Here is a 19,821-nt window from a genome sequence, read left to right on the forward strand (position 1 = left end):
CCCCAGAGTACATTTTCCCCATCTTATCGCTCTATCCCTCAATTCCCTTTGTACCCATCAATCTCATGCTCTCAGCTTTGATTACTGGACATCCCTTTGGAGTACAGAATTTCTGAGATCTGCAGCTCTCCACGTGACAAAACACCAACTGCTTGCTGTTCTTTCATCACTGACCCCTTAATCAGAGATATTCCCTAGATTTTTTCCAGCTTGGTAAAACAACCTTTCAACCAGTTTCCTACACACCCACAGAGTAACTGGTGCTTCATACAATCACTTTCCATTCGTCAAAATATTCCTCTCAATTTTTCTACCTCCTTCATCCCAAGGAGTCAGTCTATAGGATCTGCCTCCATGTGTTCCAACAGCAACCACAACTGTATACAATTTCTAGATGTGGTTTACCAAAGCTATGTGCAGTTAACAGAAGACTTATCTCCTTCCTCCTTGTTGGTTCCCTTTGCATTGAGTATTTATCCCAGACTTCTCTGGGCCACTAACGTTGCTTTGTTACTATTTCTAATATACTCTGTTCTCTATCAAAGTGAATAAACTGCACATTTCCATACATCATGCCCCATCTGCTACCTTCTTGACCATTCACTAAATCTGAAGATTGTATCCACCATCCTGAATGTATTACATTTAGCTGTTTCATCCAAGTTATTAATCTACATTGTACAAAGATGACAGCCCAGCACCAATCCCTGTACAACAACCTGTTAACCTGAAAATGGCCCACTTTTTCCTGCTCTCATTATTTGCCAGTCTTTTGTCAGTTCTATTTCTTGCAATTGTGCTCCACTAGTGCAGTCTGTCCTGTTTATCATTTAATCTTCTTTTCCAAAACGCGGAATCTTCCCCAGGTTTTACTCATGCAACAGAGCCCATCATCTATACTAGCTCCAAATAGAGAAATGCATCAGTCCCACTTTACTTTCCAATAACCCCTTAACTTCTCTGGTCAGAACCCCTTGGATGATTTTGCCTCTTACCCATTTAAAGTGGCCAATTAATTTACAAGGATATCTTTGGAATGTGGGAGGAAACTGGAGTACCAGGCAGAAGTCCACACAGTTACAGGGAAAATGTCCAAAATCAACACGTGGCATTGCACCCTTGTCAATCCAACACAAAGAGGGCCTGTGAACCATATCCCATTTTCCACCTCTGTCTGCAGGTCATCAGGTTGACACCCAAATTCTTTGTAAATTCAATGAGTGTTTTGGCTCCACCTTTTGGTAACAACGAGCTCCACACCCCAGCTCCTCTCCCACCCCAACATCTCTCCACCACTACTCCCATTTTCCCTCATTCTTCTACCTATTGTCAAATTCACTCCCCTTGGCCACTGACCTCTCTGCAGAATGAATCAAGATTAAATGGCACAGCATGGCTGCACTTCCTCCACTGCCTGTCACCTTTCACCAACAAACCATTTATAAAACAACCTTTATTCTTTTTGGGTCCGGCGAAGTTTGTTCTGGTCACCCACCTTCAAGGACTGCTAGCTGCTCCAGCTTTCTAAGGAGTCTCTGCTGTTATGTCCAGATGGCGTAGAGCTATCCTAGATACACCATCAACAGCTTCAGGATCATGGATCAAACATCTACACCAAAGCTAAAAGCTGAATGATTCAATGCAATAGCTCCTGCCATTTATTACCTGCAGTAAGCCAGCCAGTCTTATTCACTTGTGCAACTGTACACAGAAACGGCAAAGATCAATGACGGCATTTTCCTCAACCATCTAAAAACTTCACCTCATTATTTCTCAATCTATTGAATACACACTGGCTCTGAACTACTTCAACAAGCTGCTCCATATGCATGAGAACTCAGCTGTAGTTGGAATTTTACTTTTGAATCAGATTGCCACAGATTTTTATTGTAATGTGGTAACTAAATTTTCTATACCATCAAGGCAGATCAACTTGTGCAGCAAGTAGTACAGTTACAAATAACCATATTTCAGATTTTTTTTCCCCCAGAGTACATACATGACATCACATACAAACCTGGGATTTTTTTTCCTGCAGGCGAGGCAGAATTACCACTTATTGGCAGTGGAAAAACAACCCCACATAAATATGTAAACAATAAATGTAAACAAACTCACTGTGCAATGCAGAGAGAGAGAGAAAATAATTAAAGTGCAAAAGTAAGAGCCCTTAAATGAATCCCTGATTGAGTTTGTTATTGAGGAGTTTGATGGTGGCAACTGGTCCTGAACCTGGTGGTGCGAGTCTTGTGGCACCGATACTTCTTTCCTGATGGTAGAACAGAGCGTGTGCTGGTGGTGGATTCTTGATGAGTGCAGGAATAGTGCTAAAATAAGTCAAAAAGTGTAGGGTAGAGAAAAGGTACAATTAAAAACAATGCAAGGGCATCACTCAGATTTCCAAACCCATTTTCCTCAGCAAAACTCCAAAACCATGTATTTTTACAAAAACATTCAAATCTCAGAGTAGCACTCATTCTATGTTGAGTCATTTCTAACAGTTATTGTTGGCCAGCATTAGTGTTGAATGACAGGTAGCAGTCTCAGTCAAGACAATAAGTTCTGTCTGCATTAAAGTCTCATAACACAGAGACAAGCATAAAAATCCGGACTGACACTCTAATGCAGAACTGAAGGAATGCTGGACTGATAGAACGATAAGATGGGACACTAAACAAAACTCAGCCCGTTCTTTCACCAATGGATGTCAAAGATCCCTCATTACTATTTCAAAGTGTAGAGCTCAGTGTCTGGACAACAATCATCTTTCCATCAACATTACAAGGTCGATGATCTGGTCATCACAGGGGGAATTTGCTGTGTACAAACTGATCATCAAGGATCCAACAATGGCCAAGAAAAACTTCAAAAGATTTTTGGGACCTCCAGGTGGTGCTATTTAAATTCAACATTTTTTTTCAGTGTTTGATAGATGTTAAAAGAAATATGGTGCAACTTAGAAACTGTTTCTTCCCTACTGATTAAAAAAAAATAATTGAACAATTCTTGTGCATCATTACAAATGTAGACAGAGTAAAACTCTCTGGATTACCCTATCAAAACAAGAGCAGTTACCACAACATGGGTTAGAGTAAAGCTCCCCATCAACAAACTCTCAGAACAAAAAAAAAACTTGGTTAGAAAGAATTCCTTCACTTCCCCCAATCAAAATACTCCATAGTAATTAATGATTCACATCAAACTCTCTCAGATCAAGGACAGCATGCGTAAGATGCAGAGTAAAGCTGTGCTGTGCTACACCAACCCCTTACTCCATCCCAGAGTAGACGCAACATGGGTTAGATACAGAGTAAAGCTAAGTCAGACCAAAGAGCAAGGATATTCCAAATGGAAGCTCTCTAATTGACTCACACTGGATTCTGTTTCAATGGGATGTGGCACTCAGGCTCATCAGAGTGATCTGTGAGCTCAGTACAAGTCCCTCCATTGTCATCCACAATGTGATACAAATATGTACTGAATCAAGTTTGTATACTAACTTTGAAAGTTGTAATTCACTGCACACTCTTGGGCAGAAAGAGTACAAAGTAAATGTTTAAGCGATGTTTTTAAACTGATGCTAATGAAAAGAATTAGATGATAAAAATGCAGTCAGTAAATTCTATCTAAAATAGATTAAAACACATTCCACAATAGCTATAAAACATGAAAGTCTGCAGACGCCGTGATTTAAGCACAGTGCTGGAGAAACTCAGCATGTCAAACAGTGGTTTATAGCAACCAACATTTCAGGTGAGATCAAAATGGTGGTTCCTTCCATCTTCTTTATTCCAGCTCTCCAACCCCTTCCCTCTCCATTCACAGAGCCATTCTAACCCCACCCCCCCCGCCCTTCTTGGTGCTGGTGTGCCCTCCCTTCTTTATCCACCTATTGCCTCCTGTCTGTGTGACTATGCTCCTCCCCCCATCCCTCACCCCCATTTTGTTTGGGCACATGCCTATATGAATAGCTCTAGCCTGAAATGTTAGTTATGCATCTTTATCTTTGCAAAATGAAGTACACCGTTTGATCTGCTCAGTTTCTCCAACATTGTTTTTATTTCCACAATAGCTGCACATGAGAAGTTTGCACTTGGCTACAAAGTGCTTTGGGATGGTCTGGAGATGGTGAATGATATCATAGTTCTAAGTATTTACCATTCTTTAATTTACAGTAAAGAGATGAGTAGATAGACTCACTGTTTATCAATAGCAATATCTTGTGCTTTCTTCCCCCCCCCCCCCCCCTTTCTGAAGGGTCTCCCCACCTTCCGGGAGTGGCTGTTCACACAGGAATGACCAGAACTCCAAATATCCGTATCACACAACGTGTTTAGACAGAATACCTGAAGTGCAGTATTAACATCCTACTCATTAGCCCTTGTTCGCGGATTGGCTGCAGTTCAGTTTAGACTGCAGGCAATCTGTGAAAATATCTAGGGGTCGCAGAGGTAAAATTGTGGATCAGGAATTCTCGTTACAATTTTATTTTAAAAACAGGCTGCATTCAGGAAAATTGGGAATAAATTTCAAGAACGCAGTGGTTGCGTAAAAGCATATCTGACTACACAAAGTAGGAGGTGGGAACAGACAGCTGGCTGCTTCAGGTTATAGCATTAAATGCTGGCATAGCTACTAATCACATCAATTGGGACAATGTGGAGAGATTCACTTACTTCTTGGAGGAAAAAAAACCATGTCAAGACTTGACAACTGAAACAAATCATTGAACATTTGCAGTTTTGCCTAGGGTTCCAAGGATAGACCACGCTTGTAGCACCCAAAAAAAATCCTCCTGAAAATTAGGAAATATTTTCTGGAAAAAACACAGACACAAGCTTGCTACAGACACAAGACTTCAAGTTGTATATTTTTCACGAGAACCATCAGATTGAATGGCAACAAATTCACAATTAAGGGGAAATGTTTATTCCTGAAGATGCCAGTCAGTGCTCAAACCAGAAAGGAACAGTTATTCTCAGTAAAGGATTTGGAGCAGGAGGCTTGCAACCACTAAGCTACTGCCACCAGCCAAGGACAAGTCACGCTGAATTTCTCCTCGAGTCAAAGTTTTTTAAAATCAGCTGCTCTTTTGTAGTTCCACAAACTTGCTTCTCCTACCAAAAGCCCATTTTCTTCAAATCCCAGAGGAAATGCAAAAGTCGCAGTTAAACAAAAACTTATTCGAGGGTCTAATTTGGGCTCCGTGTCAGGCACAGACAGGAGGGCCAAAGAGACCTGCTCCTGATCTGTACTGTGTTTGTATATGTTCACATCTTGTACTGCACATTGTCTCCACGGAGAACCTGCAGACAAGTTGCATAACGAGTTTGTCAAAAGATGTGTAGAAGACTAGTGAGGGTAGCAATGGAGCAGTGTGAAGTGGCACAAATGCAGAAACCCATCAATGAAGTCTTCAGAAAAACACCAAACTTCAGTCATCTCTAAATCAAAAGTTTCACCAACACATGTTGAAAGGAAGCACAAGCAAAATACAATTATGCCTTGATAACTTCCATTGAAACCTCTGCCAATTTGGCATATTGCCAAACCAATTCTTCCATTACATAAGGCAGTGAATTATAAAAAAAATGCCAAGATCAAAGAGAAAAATACCAGGAACAGTGGGAATAAAAAGAATTCTTCTTTGGTTGTTGAATAAGCACCTCCTAAAATCTCCCAGAAGGAGAGAGGCAATTATGATCAACAAGCACAGCAAATGACAACAAACTGAAGACAGATAATGTGGATGGTGGTACTGTGACAAGATTGAACATGCAGGGACGAAGGGTGTGTTGTACAACATTGCAGGAAAATCTACTTCTGGGCAAAGATACAGTGATGTGGACACAGTAAACAAGTCACCTGGTTGGTTTAGTTTCAGTCCAAATGCACTGACTGCAGTTTCACTGAATCAGAAAGGCAAGTTTTATTGCAACTGTTAGTCATTCCTAAAAACAGAAACTGGAGACCATGCACAGGCTAGTTGGACATTATGTGAAGCATGAGTCTCAAAAACTAAAATCGAGACAGGAAAACTGAGAGAAAAGTCATAACCTGATTTTGGCTGGGGTTGGGGGGGGTTAGGGAGGAGAAATCGAGTGCCAATATAGTAAAGGCTGCCTTGGATTAGCAAATTAAAAAAAAAATTTAGACATACATGCAGGACAGTAACAGGCCCTTCCTGTGCCATCCAAATACCCCAATTAACCTACAATCCCCGTATATTTTGAAAAGTAGGAGGAAACCAGAGCTCCTGGAGGAAACTCATGCAGACAAGGGGAGAACATACAAGCTCCTTACAGACAGTGTCAGATTCCAACCCTGGTCTCTGGGGCTGTGTGAACCGTGCTGAAACCAAAGATGTGCATTTTTCTCAGTTATGATGACTCAGGATGCCATTCAGCTCACTGGACCAAGCCAGCTCCCACCACTGTTATCCCATCTGTCCCCTTCCTTTTCTACTATAGCACTGCAGCTTGCTCATTCATGTGCTCATCAACCTTTTTTTGCTCCTTTGACTCACCCACATTAATTATTTATTCACAGCCAATTACCTGTGTGCATTCACTGTACACCATTTAGTCATGTTTGCAGAATGTTCCATAGATGCTCTCATGATATTGAGAGCCATTCCACCAGCAGAGCGTATATCAGCTCTCAAAATTCCATTCCTCCATTTATTTTCCCTTAACTCTCTCTCTCAAATGCTCATCAACTCCATGCTGATTCTCCTGCAACCACCTACATCAGAGAGTTTACAATAATCGATTAAATTACTAACCCGCACGTCTTTGGGATGCTGTAGGGAATGACAACACAAGGGGATAACCACACAATCAAAGGGAGAACTTGCAAACTCCACAATGATAGCAATCAGGGACAAACCCACACCACTGGAGCGGTGAGGTAGCGACAGTACCTACTGTGCCACCCATTTAGGCTTCTTTCCTTTAGGAAGAGTATTAGCTGGCAACCTTTGTAAAGCAAGGTCCCATATGCACCAATGTGACCAGATGAGCAGCTTCAGAGATATTGAGGGGAATAAACATTAGCGATAACACTACTGCTCTTCTTTGAAATATTGCCACTGGGCATTTTTTTTAAAAAATCATTATGTGCGTGCAATTTAACATTTATAAAAATGCATATTCTTAAACAATTGGAGGAGAATAAAGACTAAACACCAACCCATCCATCAAGACTCACGTTCTCCTTGGCTCATTAACAATTGAGGGATGAATACAAGCCAAGCTTCTAGAGGGTGCTTCCCTCAGTCATAGATAGAAAATTACAAAGCAACAAGAAAGTTGGAAAGTAGACCAAGGGAAATAGAGGAATAAAAAAGCAATTGAACAAAGGGTAACCCATACTCCAATAGACTTTCAAAGTAGATATTCTACCGCTGTAGGAAAACCCTTAGATAATGGTAATAGAGTCCTACACTTCAAGCAATGCTTATTAATGCAAAAATCCTGGTCAGTGGAGTTAACACAGAATGACATGAAGGAATGCTTCAGCTAAATGAGAACACAACTCCCGAGGGATATCATGACAAGCATTTAACCCCTTTTGGATGAGTTTATTGATAGACTTCACCTCGATAGCTGAGCATATTAAGAATGTGAAATTTTCACCTCTGGAAAAAATTGCTAATATTAAAAAATGAGCCAAATCCTGTGTGAAAAGGGAGATTGCAAACCACATGGAAATTGCTAGAGTAAATGTGGCTTAAATGTTGGAATCTCCAGCCAGGCGGAAGGCACTCTTTCACAGTCAAAAGCTGCACATCGTGAACACAGATAACACTCTGGAAAACTACGGAATTGCCAGCAAACAAGAGAAAAAAAAGAAGCAAGTAAAGAAATTGCAGAAATTCAACCAAGATGGACACACAAAGGGGTAGTTGGATTAATGTAACAATATAGCAAGTTTATGGAAAAATGTAGATCAAATCAGGGTCTAATTCCTTTAAAACTCAAACTAATTTAATACTCTCTCAAAAACAAGACATTAATCTGGTAGCCACCAAAAAATGTGTTCCCCAGAATGAGCCACCAGTTGCACTCACCCCTGCATACTCAGCTTCAATGGAACCAAGGACTTGGAGCAGAGAATTGGCAGCCAGTGCCTCCTTGGCAACCTAAAGTGAAGATCACCCATTACTGCACACAAAGACTAAATTTGTCAGTATACCAGCGGGATCATGAAGCAGCGACAAATTGACCTCTGTAAAAGCTGGCTTCAGTGATGATCTCAGAGGTTGTGTCATGTCTGCTAACTGTGTTTGAGCAGCTGCATCAGTTATTAAACCATGTTAATACCAATAATTGTTGGAATCAAGGAGGTTCAATGCCATTAGGCTCATGTTCTCCTCCCATTTCATAGTGAATTTTAAAACAGCCCTGTTTCAATAGCAAGATAAATCTTGAGTTTAAGCAAGGTCTGTACCGTGTTTATGACTCTCACATGCAGCTTACTGCCATTCTGTTCCTGTGGCAAATTGTATTGCTTCTAAATCAGTGGAAGGTCATAAACAGACCTCAACTTTTATTCAAATATCCATGGACTGTATAATAAATGGGACAATTGCCCTGCAACCAATATAATGCAAAATAATTACTATAATTGATGCTTCGAAACAATTTATTTGGCAGTCATGACCAATCTTTTCCTATTCCCACTGGTCACCTTGTAGAGATCTTGTACATGGGAGTTTAATGCCTTGATGTTTCTTGGAAAGATTATGCTTCTAGCTCACTGGTGTGTCTATACATGATGATTTGATTAAGGAATGCTGTAAACGTGCAGACTTTCAAGTTCAGAAGCCAGAACAGGAAGAGAGAATGTAAGTATCATTGATGAAACATAGAAAACTCAAACACATATAAAAATTAAAATCATAGTAAAGAATGAACTAAATCCCATTTTACTAGGAGGTGTAACTATAATTATAATCTTTGAACACTACAGCACAGAGGCAGGCCCTTCTGCTCATCTCGTCCACGCCAAATTATTTATCCACCAAATCCAATTAACCTGCACCCAGACCAGAGTCCTGCATATCCCTTCCATTCATGTATCCCTCCAAATTTCTCCTACATGTTGAAATCACACCTTCATCCACAAGTTCTGCCGGCAACTTGTTCTGAAATGGATACACTGCTGACCGTAAATTTAATACACAGTTTCATTTGAACTTCAAAAGGTTCCTACTCATGGCTCACACAGTCTAAGCAACAGCCATTGGACAAGAAGACCTCTGTGCTGCTTGACTGTGGCCTGCAGAACCAGCGGGACAGTTACATTGCCAGCAATCCAGGCATCATGAGATTGAGTTTCAGAGAGATTGCCAAAGAGAATCCACTCATTCCTGCTGTATTTTCACTGACAAAGGTTGTCAACTGCAAGAATGTATTTATTCCCAACACCAGTTAGAAATGTTGAAATCTACAACATACTTGCAGAACTATTCTAGTTACTCTTACTGCAAATCTTTTCAAAGGCCAATCAAGTCTCAAATATTTAATGTAATAGAATAAAACAGAACAAAGAGAAAGGCAAACTCCAATATCTAAAAACCAATTGGCAGCAAGACAACATTTCATGGCAAACATTCCATGGCATCTCCAAGCCACACCTGACCGACAGCTTAAATTTCGACATACACCGCGGTAACAGGCCATTTGGCCCACGACTCCGTGCCGTTTAGTCAAATCGAAGGTTGGAGGAGCAATTTAAAAATCAACTTTTCGGATGGTTCATGGCTTTCTGTTATTCTAATACATTTAGCACCTTTACTTCTCCATTTTGTTTGGTCAAAGTATTAAGTAATCACCCCAAAATTAAAAAAAAACCAAATAACAAATGATCCATAGCATTTAGAAAGCCATTAGAGATTCCCATTGCCCATATGTGGGAAAGTGTTTTCTTGTTCCCACTGAAAAGCCATGCTTCAATCTTAAACAACTAACCACCCTTCCTGTTCTTAAAATCACCATTCAGCAAAGAGGTTTCCTGAAGTTTACATATCACTTTATTATTAAAATTTAGACCAACAACACAGAAACAGACCATTCTGGCTCAGGAGCATGTGCCCCCCCCCCCTCAAATAAACTAAAAAACCCCATACATTTTGCAGGAAACCAGGGTGCCCAGAGGAAACCCATGCAGACACGGGCAGAATGAACAAACTCCTTACAGAGCCCAGTTTCTGTAAGGAACCTGTAAGGATATTCTGTTATTCTTATTTAAATTACATATCAACCTTCTAAATGTGATGGAATAAAAATACACTTAATATTTCCTGAAAGTCCAACTTGGTGCAGAGCATGCTTCCAATATACCATTATGTTAATGCGCATACTCACGAGGAAGGAGTAGTGCTAAAAGTTATCTTCCACACTTTTGGAAGATTAAGTAAGCCCTTTGATTACCTGACATACCCACACACTAAACTAAAAATTAGACTTCATTAAAGATCACTTTCATCCTCCAAAGCACTCTGTAATTTTGTGGATATTCCAATTTGACATTGACCATCATCTTATTGAAAGTCCTGCTTTGCCAGTCTTCCAAATTGTCTTTAACCTTTTGCTACCATCTATGAAAAACCACAGTTGGGATGAGAAAAAAAATCTAATAATAGAAGCATTTAAAAGCACAGAAAGGATGACAGAAACATGTTCACATCAGTGGAGGGCAGGAAGACCAGAAGTCACAGAAATAAAGAGAAAGGTAAAACACGAGAGAAATACTTTATTTTAGGATAACACGTGGTCAGAACTTTGCCTGCACTGCAAGCAGATGTGGTGAAGACAAATTCAACTGAGGCCTTCGAGAGGGAAATGGATAAATAGCTAGTGGGAAAATATTTGGAGAAAATGCTGGGGGCAGGACATTGCAGGTTGCGATAATAAAATGCTGGTACAGGGTATACCCTGCTTTATAAATACTCAAATTATGAAAATTAGCTTTTATGAAAGGATTTGAATGGGTTTTCAAAAATAGCCTCCAATAGTAGTGAATGGGTCTTCATTTTATGCCACTTCAGCTTTCCTAGGAACACTATAGTTTCGTAAATCGGGGTATACCCGTATAAGTAATGTTAGGCCAAATGGCATCGTTCTGTGCTATAAAACATTCAAATGAATCTACATATCACGCAAGCCAGATTGTCGGTTTTGAGCCACAAACATCAGAGAACCTCAACGTTGGTTCCCAGTCATATTCTTGAGTTATGACAAAATAGAAATTAAATTCAGAATATGACTGAAATGCAAACAAGCAAAATAAAACTTCACTTTGGAGCACTTAGATATTTCGTTATCAGCTGACACTTGTGTACATTCCCCACCGACTTTTTCCCTGATAAATGTACCCCATTTGTTATAACTCCTTTCCACATTACCTTAACACAGTGATTACTCACTCCTGCCAGAGGACATTTTACTGCCTCAATTTAGTTGCTCATAAGTCTTGCACTCCAAATATTTTTTCTGCTTCAAAAATTGACCAACTGCACATTTTTCAGCAATAAAAGAAAATAAACTATAATTTCAAGATGAGCAATAACTTTTATTCTGGTCAACTTCATCTTGACCGAAGCCAAAATTTTTAATGAAGTCCAATTTTTAAGCCAGCAAATACATTGGCCACAAACATCAAGCAGATTTCCGTTTGTAATTCATTGCCATATGCAGTATTCTTTATTCAGATTGCAGTCCAAAATTTAATGTTAATAGTATTTATTATACTACAGCAACCATATGCTGGCCTCCATTGTGATTATGTAATTAATGTGCAAATGGTAAATCAGCCCAATAAAAGTTATCCTTATTCAGAGAAGTGTTAGTTATTTTGTTCTCTATAATGAGGAACATTTCAATAATTAACCACCTTCAATCAAATTATCAGGTTCAGAAGGGCTGACTTTAATGAATAACATTGTGGTTTAATACATTACTTACGATGAAGCAAGACAAGAGCAGAGTGAGAAAGCAGGAGACAATTTTCATAACATGATTAGGACTCTCCAATACTGCCTTGGGGACCTGGTGCGTCAAATAGGCCTTTAATTGCACAGCAGTTTCAAAAGTGATTTTATTTAGCATGTGATTTTACAATTTACCTTTTTTTTTTAAAAGCTGGCACCATTGAGGTGGCTGCCATAATGCATGCTCCCCAGTCCAGGTCATGGCATATTACTGATGGGAGGTCCATTGCAGACTTGATGCCAGTGCCTAATGCAATCAATCTACAGCTATGCAAGCAGCCAACAAACCTATTGCTGGTAGAAACCTTGCTCAGTGGGTTCTGGTGGAAGTGCAAGCTTGATTGCTTGTAGCAATAAAATTGCATGTCGCATTTCACATTGTACGATGAGCTGAGCCACTGGGGTGAATTCCTACTATCCACAGGAAGGCCCTCAAATCTATACCAATGGTCTCTGCATACCTTGGGGAAGAGAGGCTCCTTTGGAGAAATAGTAGAGGCTCCAAGGTGTCAGCTAATTCCTGCAGTACTATCAGGCATATTAATGGTTCTCATGACACCAAAGATGGATTCTTTTTAATAATTTCTTCTGGCTTTCAAGAGCCTCCAAGATAGTTTTCAGCTGAAATGCAAGCCACCATTTTGGTTAAGGCATTGAAGATTATGTTATGAATATCCACTGTGATGGCTATTCAGATGGTGCCATTCAATACACTGGCTTGTGTGCATTACTACAGTTGCAATGCATGTTGCTGAGCAGAACTTAGGCCAACATTCTTCATAACAATCAGCCAATTCTCAGCAAATAGGTCAATGCTGTAAAAACTAATTTTCATTGCAAATAATCAACAAGGCAAAATCCTCCTGGGTAAATTGGTATAGTCATTAAACCCAATTATTGCCAAGCAGATGGCCAAGAACAAATTGCTCGACGATGTCAACTCTAAAATTAGGATAAGCATTTCACATCAAGGTTTGGCAGGAGCTCCAGATCAGATTTGCCACTGATTCACAGGATGGTCTTCTAACGGTTTCCTACTCTTGCCCAACCTTGAGGTAAACCTACGAACCATCAGTAGCTTGTGAATACTAGCATACTGGCCACCACTCCAAATTCCTTCGAAAGGCAATCTATCCTCTTGACTGAGCAAATCTGCTGTCTCTCTGTTAGTATCTACAAGTTGAAGGATAATCGGAGCAGACCTGTTAATGATTATTACAATTCAATTTCACCATTTCCCATTAAAGATTAAATTGAGAAATCAGCTGTCTGTCCCACACTGTGCACTTGCAGATAATGAGGCCTTCAATCCATCACTGCAACCACAGGGTTACAGTCAAGAGGTTACAACAGCTGGAGTTACTGACGCAAGCAATCAAATTTGACAAAATCAGGAACAACTGCAACAGTATACCATAAACAATTCCACTATAAAGAAAACTCTCATCCAGAAAACTGTTTCTGATTTGTTGCAGGAGGAACATCTCAAAGACAGATCTACACTCAGTGTCTGATGAGAACCACAAGCCATGCCAACAATTCCGAGTCAACATTAAATATTGAATAAGTACCATTTACAAAATCCATATCACACAACAAAAAAGATGAAGCCTCACAATGCTGTAAGCAGGAATCCAAGTCATACAAGTGAGGCATCACTTTGCCCCATAACTTTCCCAAGTGATTCATTTGCCTTTTCATTCCTTGAGACTTTCCAGGCCACATCTGTTCCTTGAAGATGTTGGAAAGCTGATATAAACCTGGAAAGCGCCAGAAGAACTCATCAGGTAGTATCTAATAAAGAGAAACCTTCAATGTTTAATGTCTACTCGTGTGTTCTGATCTCTCCGATGGTGATTTTAAACAACGGATAATAATTTGTTTTTAAGCTTCCAGAAGTGGTTCACCAGATGATAACAATCCTTATGCTTCAATGGAGTTTAGTCATTTGGTGACCAGAGAGCTTGCTTATGTGCCACTTCCTCTCAATAATTTGCACTAATTGGAATGATGTAGTGCCTGAGAGGTTCAATGCTTTCAATAGTACAGTGACCGTTTCCAAAAGGATAACAAACAGCAGAGAGGTACAATGCTGCAATCTAACATAGAGCATCGTCATACTGGCAGGGTAGAAGTAAAACAGCTTTGAAATCTCTTCCAAATGTTGTGTCATTGCAAGTTAAACATTGAATTTCAGTCCATTGGAAAATGTGGAACCATCTGCAGATGTGACCCTGTACATTCTCCTGGGCAAGAAGTTCATTTGGACAGGGGACTTCAATTTGGAAATCAACGACCCAGATAATCATGAAACAGGGAAACATATCATCAAATATGCAATTTAAACAGTTTGGGAGCAAAAACCCGTGCTTACATTCTACAAGCTTCTGAAAATAAACAAGTTTCCAATTATATAATACAGTATTTTGTGCAAACATCAACCACTTCTCAACTCCTGAAGTACTTTTGAAATTTAGCCACCATTTTCAAAGAGCAAAACAACAGCCAATTTATTCACAGCATCCATATAAATAGATTGAAGAAAAAAAAGTAATCAGTGTTCAAGTCTCCTCGATGTATCCATCTTCCCCCAACTTGGTCTGACTCCATGGGACCAGCAAAGTCACACTATATCTTCAGAGCTTGTCCAATCTCAAACAAGAGGTTATGTAGTCTCTTATTACCATGATTTTGATCTATTTTCACAAGCGTGTAGGATGCGACTATCTTATCTCACCATTACGAACAGATAGCTTTGAAAGGTTTCTTCACACAAAGCTTAACTTAGAATTGAGACCAATGGTGCCAGGCTTATTCTTCTTTCAAAGTCCAGAGACCGCAAACCCGTCATTCTTAAGTTTAAAAAAGTGCCACACTCATAATGACTACAATGGAATAGCATTTAGTAAATTGCTTCCAATGCTTACATGATCCATAATCTATCAACAGGCATGCCATACTGAATCCTACTGTTTCATGTCGACACAGGTAATGAACAGTGAGGAATGGATCTGGATAGAATGAATGACAGTGAAAAATGGCTCACCCACAAAAGCAGTTACAGTTAATCTTCCCATTTTAAGCACCTATAAAATAAATTTTATTTTTGTCCAGAATGCAAGCACAGAATTGTTAACAATTTTTCTTACTAAATAAGACAACACAAGCAAACACAAAAATTGGGAAGTTGTGACAACTAATGGCATTTTCCTAATTGTTCACTTACCAACAAGGTTCAGGTAGCGATTTTGTTTCTGTTTTAAAATCATTCCTTCTGAGCAGATTTACATCACAGCTACCCATGAGCAGTGTCAATGAAGCATCTCCAGTCAGACAGTAGGAAGGGATTATTTTTGTGAACGGTGCTACATCACTCTTCTTTCCAATAAAGAAACTAATTTCCAGCATCAGACACAACTTTCATGTACACAACTATTTGGTCTTTGGAATTCATAACCAAAATATTTTCCTATTCATTACACAAAACAACGAGATGGGAAACTAACCAGCTCATTGGACTGTTGTAAAATCACTCCTCGGACATAAATATTTCAATGGTATTGTGAACTGGGGGGAAAATAAGATTTCCCAAATGAGCACTTGGCTACGATTGTTATTCTTCTCTTCAGCACTTTTTCCACTTGCCCTCCCGGATCTTCCCTCCCCCACACCCATCCATCAATTAGCATACAGCTCTATGAAAATGCAGCTCAGCCATACATGTTAAAGTATGTAAATATTATGTACACTCTGCACTATTGTTCTGTCTTAAAATGTTGCCATTATTAAAAATAAAGTTAAATCAATTGTTATTCTTCAGCCCTTGCGAACATTTTCACCTTTATAGAAGGAAAGCAGCATACAATGTTCAAATTCGAAATGTCTAAGTGGATGGTGACCAGTGAGCACTAATTCTGTGGGAGACTAATTATTCACAATCGAGACAGAGGTGGCCTACAAAGGAAGAGAAAGCGAGTTTCTAAAGAAGGGGGAGGGTGCGTAAATCAGGAGATCCTACATGCCTACTTTGCTTTCACTCCAAACCCTCATTTAGGAGTAGCTTTAATCATCACAGAAATGCATCAGAAGGATGCTTCAACACAGTTGATGGTTACTTATGCAATTACCACGACTATTTTATAAAATAATCTAGTAAAAACACAAAGCTGGGGAAACTCAGCAGGTCAAACAATATACTTTCTCTTCTTCTTTGGCTTGGCTTCGCGGACGAAGATTTATGGAGGGGGTAAAAAGTCCACGTCAGCTGCAGGCTCGTTTGTGGCTGACAAGTCCGATGCGGGACAGGCAGACACGGTTGCAGCGGTTGCAGGGGAAAATTGGTTGGTTGGGGTTGGGTGTTGGGTTTTTCCTCCTTTGCCTTTTGTCAGTGAGGTGGGCTCTGCGGTCTTCTTCAAAGGAGGTTGCTGCCTGCCAAACTGTGAGGCGCCAAGATGCACGGCAACAATAAAGATACACAGCCAACGTTTCAGGCTCGTATAAGCAAAATGTAGGTAGGCACCTGAACGCAATGGTGAGGGAGCGGGGGTGGACAAGGGAGAGAGGGCACATAAGCAAATAGGAGGAGGGGGAATGGCTCTGAAAATGGAAGGAAGTAGAAGGCTGGAGGAAAGACAGAGAGATAGGGAAGAGAGGGAGAAGAGAGAGCAGAAACTGGAGGTTTATTTTAATGCCATCCAGTTGGAGAGTGCCCAGACAAAATATTAGGTGTTGCTCTTCCAATTTACAAGTGGCCTTGGTTTGGCAGTGCATGAGGCCCATGGACAGACATGTCAGCACAAGAGCAGGGTGCAGAATTGAAGTGGTTGGTCACTGGGAGATCCCTATCATCGATGAGGACTGAGCGAAGGTGCTCAGAAAAGCAATCTCCCCGACTGCGTCCAGTCTCTCTGAAGTAGAGAAAGCCACAACAGGAACACCAGATGCAGTAGATGACTCCCACAGGTTCACATGTTACTTCACTTGGAAAGACTGCAGACCTAAATGGTGGTGAGGGAGGAGGTGTGGGCACAAAACTGGCACTTCTGACGGCCGCAGGGAAAGGTGCTAAGGGGGCGATTTTAAGCTTTTGCTCTTATAAAATAACCTTTTCCTTTTCATATCCTGGCTGAAATTTGAATACCAATCCTTTAAATCCTAAAATGCTCAACAAGTTGAGACAATATTCAGTGCACAACATCCACATTGCTTCATGCTATTATGTGGCCTTGTAAACAGACCATGATAAATCTATGCTCTCAGTATAACACAGCAGACTCAAATTTTTCCCTCATTCTGGCCATCTATTCACATGAGATTATCAAAACTTTACTGAATGCATACATTTTTTTTAAATGTGTCACTCCTCCCACTCACTTTCCCAGCAACATGCCCAGCGAAGCAGTGGCAGCACAATTAAATGTGATGGAGAAGGATGGGGACATTATCTAAATCACTCACAGGCTATTGCACAGATGAACTTATTCTTTTTCTGTATTTTCAGCATCTTGCAGCTTACGTCAGTTGTTTTAATGCTGAATCACATTCTCACTCTAAAACACACACACAAAATAAATGGAGCTCAACTCTAGCTTCAGTCAAAGCCCAAGGCAGTAAAACAGTAGCAAACTGATTACATTCCAAGAGTCAGATGGACTGACAATGCTACCTACTCAGGACACAGGCTCTGATCAAGTGCTCGACTATTTTTAAAATCACACAAAAAAACAAAATATCAATAATCAAGTCTGCGATCAGAAAGCAAAATTTTAAAAATCTGATATAGTCACAACTAATGCATCCAGGGCACTTCACTGATCCATTAAGTTATACACACGAGATGAACTGAGAAATTATGGCAATTCATAATCATTTTAACTGGAAAAACTCAATCCAAGATATTAAAAGAAATGTATGAAAGTGTTTTGGTCACTCAAGTAATCTGGCATTACAATTAAGGTGCATGTTGATATTACAAGCGGAATTAAAAGATTGCTTTCTAGAGAGTTTGTCAACGTAGGGAATGAGCATAAAAGATCAATTGAGGGTTCAATTGATTCTGCCTTCATCAGCACAGAAAGCGTTGAGACCGAGAACACAGGCAATTCACATCAGACAGAAACGCCTATCAAAGCTCTGGGATCAGACATGAAAGGCACTAAACAAATGACTCTGGAAAGTCCAGGATGAAGGGGAGATCCGAGCGCAAATGCAACTGAACATTTAAGGCCGGACTGGTGAGGGGCGAGAGCATGAAGATTGAGGGGTTCACGTTGTCGGAATGAATCCCACTTCCTTCTGCATTTTCTTTCTCCGGAGTGCACACATTCCTTTTCAAGTCGGGGAATCTAAAGGAAGGAGGAATAATCCCAGAAGTGAAATGCATGTCCGACAGAATGGACTGATGGAGAAATTGACACGAAGCCCCTCCCAAGTTGTCAACTCCGACTGGGGTTGCAACAGATTGCAGAATTGCAATGGCAGGAAGATGCTCGGGCTGAGTGAAGAGTCAGAAACTCTTTTTAATGGATGAAACACTAAACCTGTCGATGGGACAGACCATGTCGAGGACCCCTTTCATCACCCTCCTGCTGCACTGAAAGGAGTATTTTTCGGCAGAGCGAGATACAGAATCGTTGAGGTGACTCATCCCCGCTGAAAACTAAAGGTTCTCACAATTTCCCAGCAACGATGCAAGCCCCCACCCCCCCCCCCCAAATCCCGGCGGATTAAAACAAAAACTGGGCTGCAACTGCTCCAGCCCCACGATCCTGCTCGGGAGGCTGCAAGTGCGAGGACTTCAAACTCTCTGGCCCGGTCGCTCTCCCAACTGAGCGGCTGCCGCTGCTCCGTGCTTCACCCTAGACACCGTGGGTAGACGGGTGGTCTCCCCTTCCCCGGTCCCCTCCGCTTCCTACCTGGCACCAGCGCCGCCAGCAGCAGAAAGCGAGCCGTATTCCAGGGACACGATCGCGAATCCATCCTGACACCGAGCCGGGAGGCAGCGAGAATGTCCACCCGGCCGCAACACTTCGGCGCTCTGATCAAATGCAGGGAAACAAAGCAGATGTGTCTTGCTCCCCGAAGAGTCTTGACCCCCCCACCCACCCCGCCCCGCCCGCCCGCCCCCTCCTCCTCTCCCTCCGAGAGGCCGAGCCGCTCTCGGCCGCGCAGCCCGCTCCGGGTGCAGGAGAAGCGGCTGCGTGCACTGGCTCTGCTCCCTCTCCCCCCGCCGTCAGCCTCTGCAAACTGGGACCAAACTCCCTCCCCAGTCAATCAACCCAGGAGGGGCGGAGCCTTCGGCGCGGGTTGATGTCACAAACTGGGCAGGAGCTCAGGCGAAACGGGGGAGGGAGCTCGATGGGGGTTACGCTGGGGCTGATCGCATCTGAGAGCTGGCTTTCAAGCGAGAGAGAAGTCTGGGAGCTGCCTTGTGGGCACTGGCTTCCTCGAAGTATCAGCTCCCTGCATTCAAATGCACAGACTGCCAAGAAGCTTTCACAGGCACATGATCCCGCTGGAAGAGAAACTTGCCTTTCAACGGCGTGTCCTAAGGTCCTGGGAACGTTTGGAACTGCGATCTGTTTCAGGAAACATTGCAGCCAAATTATGGCCAATAAGTTCCCTCAACCACTTTGATGGTGGCGTTCTTCGGATCAGGGATCCCATTGCTACTGTTTTGAAGGAGAACAAGAAAATGATCTCCATTATCCTGTTCAATATTTATCTAACAATCTGCATTAGGTTAAGAATTGCAATAACCAATATGCTGGAAAAATTCAGCAGGTCACGCAGCAGTGCATCCATTCGGAGGAAAGGGTAACCAATGC

The 19,821-nt window shown here is 41.3% G+C and overlaps 1 protein-coding gene across 15 annotated transcripts in view; it reads right to left on the bottom strand.

Annotated features, from left to right (window-relative positions):
- Window positions 1-19,097, bottom strand: part of nectin1b (nectin cell adhesion molecule 1b) — a 507,975-nt gene extending 488,878 nt beyond the window's left edge. For 10 of the 15 annotated variants that reach the window (XM_069894701.1, XM_069894698.1, XM_069894697.1 and 7 more), the window contains exon 1: window positions 18,910-19,096. In XM_069894701.1, coding sequence (XP_069750802.1) covers window positions 18,910-18,973 — 64 coding nt within the window. In that variant the 5' untranslated portion in view covers window positions 18,974-19,096. Of the gene's footprint in view, window positions 1-18,909 lie in introns of all 15 variants that reach the window. The other 5 variants (XM_069894696.1, XM_069894690.1, XM_069894692.1 and 2 more) reach the window with 1 other exon arrangement.
- Between the last annotated feature and the right edge of the window lie 724 nt (window positions 19,098-19,821).

The sequence above is a fragment of the Narcine bancroftii genome, chromosome 8 (assembly GCF_036971445.1).
Source record: "Narcine bancroftii isolate sNarBan1 chromosome 8, sNarBan1.hap1, whole genome shotgun sequence".
Classification (NCBI taxonomy): domain Eukaryota; kingdom Metazoa; phylum Chordata; class Chondrichthyes; order Torpediniformes; family Narcinidae; genus Narcine; species Narcine bancroftii.